The following is a 13259-nucleotide window of genomic DNA, read 5'->3' as shown; positions in this document are numbered from 1 at the left end:
CTTTGTACCATAGAGCAGAGAATTAGCAAAAACACAGCGAGGAATGCATTACGTCTGGCAGTGATGATGGTTTGTAAAAAACTCATGCCAACAGATGATCAGAACTCAGCATGGGCAAGAAGCGTGGTCTGGTGTGGAATTTTCCACTTGTAACATCATGCTGTCACTCAAAAATTTTAGGATTTTGGAGCATTTCAGATCTCAGATTTTCAGATTAGGGATGCTCAACCTGTTATGTCTTAGAAGCTTGCTGAACAGCAAACAAGTGTAATACTCATAACTCTAATCATCTACTAGGTCTGATGGGCTTGCAACTTTCAAGAAGCCTGAAATATCTGGATGGAGTCTTGTGGTTGTGAAGCTAGGGAATTGATGTAAAACAGATTAGCAAACAGATTTCTTTAAAGATAATTTCTAACATTTTCCTGTAAAATAAAGATAGTCAAGAAATGAAAATCAATGATTATGATGAACTTAGTACAACTTAAAAGGATCCCCATTCTTATTATAAAGAAACAAGAATCACTATTTGCTCCGCTTTAGCACAAAAATATGCTTACATCACACATATGACTAAATGAATAGCTGACTGGTCTATTGCCTGGAGCAAAGCATGATGCTGCTAAGACTGGGGTTAACTCATAGTTAAATCATGAAGTGGAGAAACTCAGCTGTTGGGAGGTGAGAACTCTGTTAGAAAATATGACTTCTCATTTCATAAGGTCCATGGTGCTCATCATCCTGAGATCAAAAGTTAATATTCAAAGTTTTTCAAGTACAGTAAACAATAATGTAAAAATCATTAATATATCAAAAACCTTCTATTAATGCTGTAAAACAGTAAGCAGATTAAAATATAGTATATCATCACATGCACGTCAATAAATGATTTCCTTACCTCTTTATTCTTGGTGAGACCCTTCTTTTTAGTCTTTCTTGACAAGAGAGCAGCAGCCATTAAATCCAACTCAATGAGGTCATTAGCCCTCACCTTTTTCTTCTGAACTTCAACCTCATCAGGAACATCCTCACTTACTTTTTCAGGAGATGACTTCTCATCCACTTCCCTTTTAGCAGCCAGGAGGGCCTTACTGTAACTTGGAACACCTGCTGTTGGTACAGATTCACTGGGTTTATGAGATACATTTTCTAAGGCTCCACTGGACTTACTGACAGACAAATCTGAATCTACCTCGGGTTCATCTGTAGCACCTACATCTTCATCACTTTCTTCTAGAGTAGTTTCAAAAACATCAAGTTCTATTCGAGAAGCAACTCTACCTCCCCTAACCAAGCTAGGATATTCTTCACTGAATAGCTTCAGTTTTCGACTATTAGGAATGGAAGAATTTGCCTTCCTGCTTTTTGTACTACCAAAAAGAGTAGATTCCAAGAAATCTCTAGTTATAATAGTTACTTTTGAGTCTCTCTTTTTCAACTCCCGAGCTTTCAGAAGTTTCTCTTCTCTTTTCCTCATCTTTTCTTCCTTTTGTCTTCTCTTTATTACCTTAAGTCTTTGTGAAGTTTCTACATCCAATATTCTCTTCTGATGTTCAGAAACAGATGTTTCTACTCCTTCTGCTGAGGCTGGAATCTCATTACCATCATGTTGCTCCACAGGAGTTGAAACTGTGCCATGAAGAGAGTTTTGCACTATTTCAGGCTCTAACTGACTCTCTATTCTACTGGTCTCTTCCTTGAAAATTCTATTTGCTTTTATTTCTGATTTTCTCACCAGCTCTTTCTTTTCTCTTTTTTCTTTTTTAATCCAAAACTTATCACTAATGGAAGTATTTAGCTCTAAAGAACTTGATGCATCATCCTTTTTGTATTTTCTATATCCTTCTTTTGACATCTTCCTAAATGAGTTATCTGGCGTTAGGTTTTTGTCCTTCTTTCTTCCATCTTTTGAAAACACATCTACAGGCTTATCTAACTTATCCTGTTGGTCTAAAGACTGCTTAGCCTTGGTTCGCCTCTTTTTATCTGTCTTTAACTGCCACTGAAAAGGATCATCTTCTCTTGTCTCTGAGTAAGGTTTATCATTTTGGTTTTGTTCTTGGACAGTATCTACTCCTCCTTGAGTAACTTTTCTTGAAGACAAATCTTGTTTTTCATACTGACTACTTCCATTCAGGGATAAATTTTGCTCATTCTTATCCTGTTTAGCCTTTGTTCTACCAAATTCATCATGCAAAACTTTCACAGTTTTGTTTTTACCAAAGCTTCTATTTTCCTTTCCATAACATTCTTCTGATCCAATCTCTTTTACTATATCCTTATATTTTCTACAATTTCCTATTAGCTTACCATCATTTTCTTCAACTCTATCAACCTTAGGGGCAACTTTCTCATCAGCGGTTCTATTACAGTCTTTGATATGCCAAAGATTTTCTTTCGAATGATTTCTTTCCTTGACCGCAACAACCTTCTTTTCAACAGTCCAAGCATTTGTCACATTTTGTAAACTATTTGACTCAACCCTTCTTTTTACCCATGGCATGGCTTGGGATTGAGTATCACTGAGTGAAGGCCACTGATCATCTAACAGCAAAGACATCTCTGGTGCAGTCTTTGGTTCTGATTTTTCTGAGTTGTCTTTGCTGCCATTACTTCTAACAATATTCCCATAGCTGAGGCCTTCTCTGTAACGTATTACTGTTGTTGGCATCTGACCACGGTGGTCCTTCTTTTGCACATTTGTTATTACTTTACTGTTTGTGTTGTTCTCATTGGGAGCATGGTCACTACCTGTCTGTGATCTGCCTCTGCCTCTTTCTGGGACATGTTTGCCCTTGTGGTACTTCCCAAACCAATCTCTGCTTGATGAAGTACAGGAATTAAATTTTCTTATTCCATCATTACTCTTAGTAGTTTTATCAACTGAACTATCCTTAAGTCTCCAACTATCTCTCAAATTAACAGCACTTTGAGGGGGGTTCCAACTATTACCCTCAGACTGGGAAACATTACTGATACCCTTGACAGTATTCCCATACCTCTTAAACTCGGGCTTACCACTTCCTTCTCTGTCCACTGGTGACATATTTCTAGTCACATTTCCCCAACTATATCTTTGACTACTTAAATGATTATGACATATGTCAGTGGGCTGTGATGATAAACTCTGTCTACTCCTTGATTCCAGTGGGGCCTGTTTCCATTTTTGTTGAGAGACACACTTAACAGCTCTTGAATCTCCTCTTGCACCAGCAACTGCATGTGAAGCTTGAAATCCTCTTGCAGCATATCTAGGGGCTTTTGAACTACCTCTTGCAGCACTGACTGCATTTGAAGTCTGAAATCCTCTGGGTACAAACTCAGGAACATCTGGAGACAGCATGGTCTGTAGAGGAATGATAGTTACCATGATTTAAAATCAAAATATTTCTACAAAGAATATCAGTTATGATTCTGCTTCTGGTGTACAATAAACCCTTACCATCTTAACAGTATATAACCATTTACATTAACTTCATCTAAATTCAAAAACAATTAAATTAGCTGGCACAAAGAGAAAATTTGTATGTGACCACGTTATAATCTATTAAATAATATTACCAGATTGGTCCTCTTGAATGATGTGAGGCATTATACATGGATTTTTTTTGCACCTTAAAGGCTTGTCACGGACAAAATTCCACATCAAGGCTGGGCCTTAATTGAAATATACAGAGAAGTATGAAACGGAAAAGGAAAAGACAAGGGAAAGTATTTACAAATTTTTGAGAAAGTGAAAAACCTGCCTTTTGAAATGTGCCAGGTCACAGTTACTGGGAAAGACATGAGAAGGTAGAGAGGTCCAAAGCTTTGACGTAGAGGGAAAGAAGCAGGTATCAAAATGGCCCACCCTTAAGTTGCTGATGGCCACACAATAATCACAGGATCCAACAGCTAGCTGAGTACTGTGTGGTCTAGCTAGTGGTGTGGGTACCTGTACACCAGAAGCCGGCTCTCATGAACAAAAAAAAGGGGGGGGGGTCAAGTTTGGAAGTCAGCCGAGGACAGCTTTTAAGGTGGACTGCTTTCAACTCAACTCTGTTAAGTAAGGATGCAGAGCAAATTATCATTTTCATCTCATCTGAGGATTCAAAATCAGTACAAAGAACCAGAATCAGTTATTCAGAAAGGTATACTTACAGTGGGTCAATGTGATAAATAAGACCCATAACAGTTAACTGTTGCTTCCTTCAAAGAATGCTAAATCACACTAAATGAAATAGCACCAAGTGAATGATTTACCAAGTGTTTCTGCTGAGGTGGTTTAGGGGGTTCTCTGTTTTGTCTGCTTGCTCTCAGTCTGCATCCAAGCTGAAATGTTGGTTTTCAGATTGATCATTTCTTGCTTTTATTTGAAAAAAAGGAGCATACATATCAAAAGTACTTGAGTTGAACTACTATAGTGCATATAAAAAAAAAATCCTGCTAATACCCTTCTAGCACATCCACAGGATAGTTCTTAGTATTTTCTTCCCTTGTTATGTTGCATTATTGAATGTCAGCTTTATCTTCTGTTCATTCATTGCACCCCCATGCTAATTTTTTCACTGGATTTATCTCATCAATTCTTTCATGAAATACTGACAGCTTCATTTACCAGATCAACATGTGCACCTCAGTATATGTATTTCTGGTGGACTTTTAGTGATCAGAGTTTGAACAATAATCACCTAAGGAAACTTTAATGTTTGAAAAGCTTTCTTAAACTGCACATCTGATTACAAAGTGAATTTGATGCAGAAGGTTATAAAAAAAGGCAAGGTTTCTGAGGAGAAATACCTCAATGAATTGATGAAATTTAATGACATATCAACAGAAAAGGTGGTCTTTACAGCTGAATAAATAAATGAATAAAGGTACAATGGATATGGTACGGTAAATAGCATAAAATATGACCACCTTGGGATCTGAAGATGGTCATATACTTGAGTCTGGAAAAATAAACAGAATGGATTCTGGGTACAGTACAGCTGAATACATATAAAAACATTTACTAAAATGTTACAAAAAGAAAAAAGCACTTTGTTTCAGCAATACGAACTCATTTAACCCTCTTAATGCTTTATGACACGTTCATGGACGGATGTAGTTCAGTGTGCCACACCACATTTCTGACTCTAAACCTTTGTATCCTTATTCAAATTCCCATTTCATCCATGGATGTAACCAGGAGTATAATAACACTGCTAGAGAAAATATAATGCAATACAGTCAACCATGAATTGTCAAATAAAGTGTAACTGCATATCATGGTGTTAGGTGAGATTTATGCTGCATATGGTCAATTTTCCAATCAAAGAAACAATTCTCCTTGCATTATGTATACATTCTTGATGAAAATAAGGTTAACTTTTCATTTATTCATGTACATAATGTAAATAATGCTTGATCGAGACAGCAGTAAAAGGGTAGGAGAAAGGCTTGGCAATAAAAGATTGTGGTTCAGACCTGAAGAGTGAAGGTATAAATTATTTGGACACATGGAGAGAAAGAGTGAGATGTTAATGGTAACAGGAGAATATATGTATCAGAAGTGGAGGGAACAAGTTGAAGGTATAGATCAAACTGGAGACAGAAGGATTGAATAAAAAAATTTGAGTGATTGGGTCCTGAACATTCAGGGAGGTGAAGGGCAATCACAGCATAGAATTAATGTAAGCAATGCAGTATATAAGGGTTAACATGCGGTCAATGGACCGAACTTGGACATGTGAAACGTCTGGGTTAAACCATGTAAAGGTCTATGAGGCCTAATCATGGATAGGGAGCTATGAATTTGATGCACTGCACACGACAGTTGGAGACTGGAAGTGAGGAAATGTGGCCTTTCGTCATCTGTTCCCAGTGCTACATCGCTAATGTGGGCATTGGCGATCAAGTGTGAAAAAAAGTTTCGTTTGTTTGAATGTTAAGAAAATACTTAAATACTGCATGGTGTGAGAAATTTCATCTGTTAAAAAAAAAAAGAGTATACTGTGTTCATGTGGATGAAAAACAAAATCCCACCCAGTACACACCTATAGTCATCACAGACTTGCATAAATAATGATAATCTGCATCATCAATCAGGGCCCACCTCCCTTCAATTCACCATCCTCCCACACCAATGTGGAGGAAAATATACTCTTTTTTTTCTTTAATAATATAGAATGATATAGAGGTATTCTGTGAGGAATAAAGATTTTCTTTTGGACAAAGGAATACACAAACTGAAAGCATGTTCAATTAATTAACATGATGCAGCAGTACCTTATATATAAGACCTAGCGTGCATTACTAGTTGACTGGAGCAAGGGTATGAGCAAATACTGTAAAAGGAGACTTTGTATCATCAATGGAACTACAATGTATTTTCTATTCTTATGGTACTGAGGAAGGATCCATTCCTTTTAGATTGCTTGATGAGAAATACAAAACCAGTGATGTTGGGAGGCTTTTGAGATACAGTAAACTACTTTTAGAAAAACTCCTGAAGAATTAAGAAGTGGAAATATAAACTGCACTAGCCCATGACATCTGACAAAATGAATTCTTTTGACTATATAAGCTTAATTTCTGTTTCAAAAGCAATTTTAGCCTTTCCACAAAGACATTTTTGGCCATTCCTTTTTATTAACATTTTCTAAAGTATGATCTGAATTTGTGATCTCATCAATGAGATCATAATGTTATAACTGAAAATCATTAATAGTTATGCCCACATATCTGAATACGTCAGATAATAAATGACTGTTTATCATGTTTTTACAGCATAAAATGAAATAAAAGTACACTTATGCAAAATCTAATGAAGTTACTTGTTAAATACATACACATATACATACGTACATATAGACAGACAGACAGACAGATACACACACACACACACACACACACACACACACACACACACACACACACACACACACAAAAGAAAAAGTGTAAGTCTTAAAGGCTGAAAAACATTTCTCCACTGTAGGAACACTACTGCAGGAACAATCATATGGCCAACTGAGAGTCTCACATGCTAAATCTGGGATGAAAACCATTTTACCTGCCAAAATAAGGTGCATCAATGAGAAATGACCTCTGAGAGTAATGAATCATCTAAAGTCATCAGATGTTCATTCATAGAACAAAATAACCATGCAGCAACACAACTAGGCCTGTAGTGTTGTGGAATATAAGTCAAAGGATGCACCTAATCAATCTCATCATTCACTTGCATCTGTGCCTCAGGCCTATTATTGTCAGAAATCAAGATATGCTTTGCTGCAAAGAGAGGAGAAAGGAGGTAAGGAAGAATAAATCTTTGGATGCTCATAAAGCTCTGCCTAAAGCTGAGTTACTGTACTACATCCTTCAAAAACTACATGGCTCACCAATGGATACATGAGGACCCCTGAGTAAACCCACATGAAGAAAAAGAGACTTACAGACAAACCAATGAAAAAAATAAAAATAAAGAAACCTGCCTATAAAGAAGATTTTGGATCATCTAGGAGCAGCATACCTGAACCCAAACACGGAGTTCAACCTGATCTAAATAAAGATATCAATGAGTAATGCTTATACCTTGTAAAATGCCAAACAACCCAATTTCTAATTTCATTAAACTTTAATCTTTTTTAAAAAGCCAAGGTTGACCCGACTTGCCTTACATCACAGATTATTCCAGACAGCCAAGGTTGTGAAAGGAATCCTCACTTACGGACCCAACCAAAAACCTTCCTCACTGATAAAGTATTAAAGGTTACAGAGGAATAAACTAAGGTGTTCTGAAGTAATCTTTTGTAAGATCAAGAAATGCTTTGAGCCTTAACTGGACACATGATGACCCAATTGGAATATTTCCTAAGATTGTAAATATTTCCTAAGCCTATGTGAAGCTGGTTTATTGTACCTTTATATTCAAATATCTTGTTTTTTGCCAAAAACTTTGGCTTTGAACTGATTTCTTACACATAAAAAGTGATTTTCAAAATTAAATAGATTTTTATGCCTACAAACTACCTTATTCAACAACTTTCCTTGATCCTGAAGCAATAAGGATCAGCTTTCACACAAGGATACAGTGACATACTGCCCATTAAACTTACAGATAGTAAAAGATCCACATACACCAGCAGTTTCCATCTAAGCTGAAATAAGGAAGCTACAGTTTTGCTAAGAAAAAGAATCCCAATAATTTACTCCAAACAAGGCTATCAACATTAATCCTTTTGTTGCTCTCATTGTTAATTGAGGATGCATGATTCACTACTAATATCACCAACTGATGATGTCATGGTTCTTTCCTCATTTAAATTTCCAACTGATTCTAAAACTTATCCACTAGCATTCTCACACCATGGCTGGAAAAATTTAGCATGCCTTAGTCACCCACAGATCATAATAGGTGTACATATGTTGACTTGACGTGTTGGCACTCACACGTGCCCACGATTGTGTGATAACTAGGGAGACTGATAAATAAAGCAAAGTAAAGGAAAAGCTTTCATGAGGATGTATATCTGTTTTTGGAAGGCAATTCATCTAAACTTGAAAAATATGACTACAAGGGTGAGGTGCAGAATATTTCAATGCATTTCTTGACACAAAATATAAGCAATGTATCAATGCATTTTTTGACACAAAAATATATTAAGAGTTAATGAGATGAATAAATAAGTAGGATTTGAAAACCGAAAACTCTTTCCTCTTTGAAGCAGTACCTCGAAAGCAAGAGATTCTCCTTACGGAATATAAAGTTAGAATTCCTTCCTACCCTCCTAATCATAAATTGGTGAGGACACTCTGCTTCACTAACCATTTACGAATGATTCTCAAATCAATAAAGCCCTTGGCCACTATAATAGAGTTTGCTCAGCCAATTAGCAACTACCCCTAAACTGTTGTCACTGTCCTACCGGATCTTTGAAAACCAGATCATGATACCGATGCAAGGCTGCAAACAAAATGCACAAGGAAATGGTTTTTCACAAACGAAGAGACAACCAGGCAGGGTCAGAAAACTAAAAAGTTCTCATGGGGCACTGACTTAGAGGGAAAAATGTTCTTTATTCTTCAAAAGCTATATTTCTCTTCTTGTTCAATGTTCCCCATGAACATGAAAGTATACCTTCATGAATAAGGAGAGTTAGAGAAGAAACTTTCAGATCAAACTAAAAACAAAAATGTATTCTGTATACCTTCACTGGCTGAAAGTGTCCTTAAAACCATCACTCGAGGAGAAGAAAACTGCAGAGCCAAATATATTCGATCTACCATACCCGCTCTGAGGAACTATGGATTTATGAGCTGTTCATTATGAGGATGTGGCCAAATTCCAGATTACTAATGGAGCTTCCTGCAGTCATGAAGTAAATAAAGTATGATGTGCAATTCAATATATTCTCTAAACACTAAACTGCCATTACAGAACACAATCATCAAAAATTCAAAGATAACAGCAATGCAAGGCTAATCTGGATAATTACCATAAAATCATTAAATCCCGCCCAGATACTACCAAACAGTATCATTCATATTTCAAAGATAAGAGAGTGGCACCCTAAAACTGGTAATACATTATATATTATCCAAGAATTCAATGTCATCTATGACATGCATTCGCAAACAGCATCTTCATGGGTTCTAAATGAATAACTGAAACTACTTATGGCCTTCTTACACTTGTGAAGACTTTCTTCATCTATTAGGCCTTCCTTAATTGGCATAGTCTTCCTTCTCTCGCTGCCTAGAAATTATTAAAACGTAATACACGTTACGCCCCCCACAATCTGATAACTATAAAAGACTCACCTATCCTAACGGCAGTTCCTGGAAATCAGAGGTGTATCACCGGCTTAATATCACCCAAGTTGTCAGTAATAAGACATGAAGATATCACGACTGTCATAATGAAAGGCTTAGGGTCGGTCATGGTGTGTTTCCCATCCTGTCCAGGTCTTGACAGACAGGCAAGCAGTCATCTGGGGGATCAAAACAAAGATGTCGTTCTTGTGTGTCCCGGATTTACGAACGTCCCGATCAGTACAAGTTTTCCTCTCTTAAATAAAATATATCCACCCAAAGTAGTATGGCATTTCGATTATTTCAATGAAACAGGAGTATCTTAAAGTATACTGAGAATCATTCTTAAAAAATATTTCTCGTGTGTATCGTATAGGGTAATTCTTAGAAAGGCAATGCTAACCACGACGTCACGATTTGTTTACTTAGTGTCAACTGAACTTTTTTTTTTTCCAAGTCAATTTTCAACTTCAATTCGAAGTAAAGCTTCATATATATGTGCGAAGTAAGATACTCGAAGAAGAATCCTTTCATATCATTATTTACAGTATTATAGATGGGCTCAGTAGATAGACATATAGATGTAACAAGCTTATTTCTAATTACGTTTTTAACAACGTGACTCGACATCGTTAAGTGAGAATCTGTCGGCAAAATTGTGTCCAGGATGTCCATTGTTCAGCACCCTGCCCCAACGTCAATGTACTTATGTGGCACCGCTACCTTGGTAGAGCCAGGTAAGGACTCGCTACACTGAGGTTCCGTATTCATATATGTGTGCATACCTTGAACTTTGATCTTTTTTATGGTCTGTCGTACGGTGTTTCTCCTCTTAGTCTAGAGCGCAGTAATGTTCCTTCTTGTATTTTCCTGATAGTAAGAGCACTGCCACATCATGATTTTGTACGTTTGCTGCTTTTTATGAGTTGCTTCTGCTTACTTTATATTTTGTGTGTACTGACTCTTGCTGTGGTCAACTCTAGTGTAGTTAGATTTGAAGCAAAGTGCTCCTATAACCAACATACTTCATTTGATCTTACCTTACTAGCAGTTACACATTCTAACTCTTATTGTGAGTAGATGTAGATAATACTTCCTCAAGCTGTCTTCCAAAGAAATATATTGAACTTCAAAAATATGACCTCCTGTAGTTACCACTAGATACAGTGATGACAAGTGTGGGAGATGTAGTCAGTGTTATCAGTGGCTTTGAGAATTCTTGTACCTGAACAGTGATAATGTTTTACGGGAATGGGATTTATTTAATAGTTATTTTAGTTATCCTTGTAGACGTTGAGTTCTCTCTTTTTTATATGTATATTGGATAATCTAAGGTGTGACTATAGCAGTTTGAAAATAAAACGAAATGACGCCTTTCCTGGTACGAATCGCAAATCATTTCCTCTAGTGTGGTATGTAATTAAACTTCTCATCAACAACTTGAACATCTTGCTCAGGTCTGCAAATTTTGCTGCCCCTGTTGTTTCGTATTTCTTTTATGGTATGAGTCCGCTTCCTTTGGCAAATCGTTTACGTAAATCAGATATAGTATTATCCCAGCATTGAGCCCTGATGGACTTATCCTCCTCGCCCCAGTTTGACAAGGTCCCTTTGACAAGTGATCTTTCTTCCCTCCCAACTGGGTAGCCGTCAGTTCATTTGAGCAGCCTTCTCCTCTGTCTTAAGTTGGGATATTTAACTTCATCGTCAAGTCTTTTTTGAGGGTACAGTATCAAAGGCCTTCTGGCAGTCCAGTTAGTGTGTGCTTGTGCGCGTAATTACCCATTTGACTGTACAGGAGGGAGTTTTACACTCGGATCCCGTGTACTGAATTTTCTCTAATGTTATACTTTTACTTTTTTTTTTTTTTAGTTTGTCATCATTAACATTACGATATGACAAAACCCCGAATTATGCAGTAACATGCTATGGAAGTACACCTCTTCATATTTTCTTAACGATTATTTCTGCTCAAATTATTGATATGGCCTCAGGACTGTTCTACATCTACATCTTTCAAAGTACTTTACCGTCGACGTCATCAAAAAAAGTTTAGAAACTTAAAAGTTGTGGTCACGTCAGTCTTACTCTTCTCTCCATGATGGTTAAGTATAGGCTTCTATAACTCCCCACTGTGTCTAGGCTCTCGTATTTCTGGTAGTCTTTGTTACTCTTTGAATTTTGTACACCTTCAAATACGGTGAGCAACTTGAGAATTATATTCTAGCGTTAGCCTAGATATACGATGTGAACAGAATGCTAAACATCTCCCTATCCATCACCCATTTGGCTGGTGTGAGAGCTAATTTGTTTTCCACTTTGGAAACACTTTCGAACTTGGTCATTCTGCTCCTCTTATATTTCTCTTTCATCTATAGATGTGGCTTTGGATTTTGCTCATGGGATATGGCTGCTTGTGACCCCCCCACCACTCAGAAGGCTAATGCATCTCATAATTAGTCTAGCAATTGTTATCAGAGCTAGGCTGTTCTGACATATTTCTTTCCTTACATTTCGAAGACTTGGAATTCTGTCTCCTTGTGTTCATTAGAGATATGATCTGGACATTTTTAAAACAGATTTTCCAGTCCCTTCAAAATTCTTAAAATATGTGTATTTTATTTCTCATTAACCCTTGTCGTATTCCAATTAAGACTTGGACTCGAACCGGACCCAAGTCCATGATTGGATCCTCAAATATCAGAAACAAAACAACAGCGTCCTCCACAACCCTTCCTCCTGATCCTGTAACCAAATCAGCTGCTCTTAAAACGCCAATTTACTCCTGATGAATTTATAGAAAAGTCCGGGTTATACCCTGTCTTGTCTACAATATATTATTCTCAAAGTTTCTTTGCTTCTCCTCCCTTAAACATGCCTTACTCATTCCTTGATCGCCTATACTTTTCAAAAGCTGGTTAGCTGTTGTGCCGCTTATACTTGCACCATATATTTATCTCTTGTCTAACCATTCCTCTCTATTTGTAGCTAAAGGTACCTTGTTCTAACTAAAGGCTATAGAAATAGTATATGTCAAAACAGCATGGCGACAGGTCGAGGAGTTAGAACGGTCACATTTATAAGGATCGAAATCAGATAATTTGTTTTTTTCCTAAATAATAAACCAGTTACTTTATTAAAAAAAAAAACAAACTTGTAAGGCACTCCTAGTTCTTGTGGATGTTCAGTCATAACATTTTTCAGGTTATTGATATGAGGCTGTTTTATGAACGACATAAAATATAAGCTGGTTATATGTACATTCATTCCAAGTGCAGTAACCAGCAGTTCAGAGCCAGTTCCACCCGTGGAATCGGCGTCATTATGGGCCACACACGTAGTGAGAGAGTGTTGTAAGTCTTAGACTCTTTCCTCAACATCTGCAGAAGGCGTTACAATTTTTTTTCAGGGGGTGGGGGGGGGTTGGTGGTTGTAGCCTGACGTTGACGGCCTTCATTACCTTGGAAAACCGATTGACCTAAAGC

General features: G+C 37.1%; 1 protein-coding gene across 3 annotated transcripts in view; it reads right to left on the bottom strand.

The window, feature by feature from the left end:
- Sbp2 (SECIS-binding protein 2) overlaps positions 1 to 10009 on the bottom strand; it is a 41694-nt gene extending 31685 nt beyond the window's left edge. The window contains exons 1-3 of one of the 3 annotated variants that reach the window (XM_071664616.1): positions 9784 to 10009; positions 4141 to 4311; positions 899 to 3346 (exon numbers count right to left, since the gene is read on the bottom strand). In XM_071664616.1, the coding sequence (XP_071520717.1) occupies positions 899 to 3343 (2445 nt within the window). In that variant the 5' untranslated portion in view covers positions 3344 to 3346; positions 4141 to 4311; positions 9784 to 10009. The remainder of the gene's footprint in view (positions 1 to 898; positions 3347 to 4140; positions 4312 to 9783) is intronic. The other 2 variants (XM_071664614.1, XM_071664617.1) reach the window with 2 other exon arrangements.
- Between the last annotated feature and the right edge of the window lie 3250 nt (positions 10010 to 13259).

The sequence above is a fragment of the Panulirus ornatus genome, chromosome 9 (genome assembly GCF_036320965.1).
Source record: "Panulirus ornatus isolate Po-2019 chromosome 9, ASM3632096v1, whole genome shotgun sequence".
In the NCBI taxonomy this organism is placed as follows: Eukaryota; Metazoa; Arthropoda; class Malacostraca; order Decapoda; family Palinuridae; genus Panulirus; species Panulirus ornatus.
This window is presented reverse-complemented; position numbering and strand designations above follow the sequence as displayed.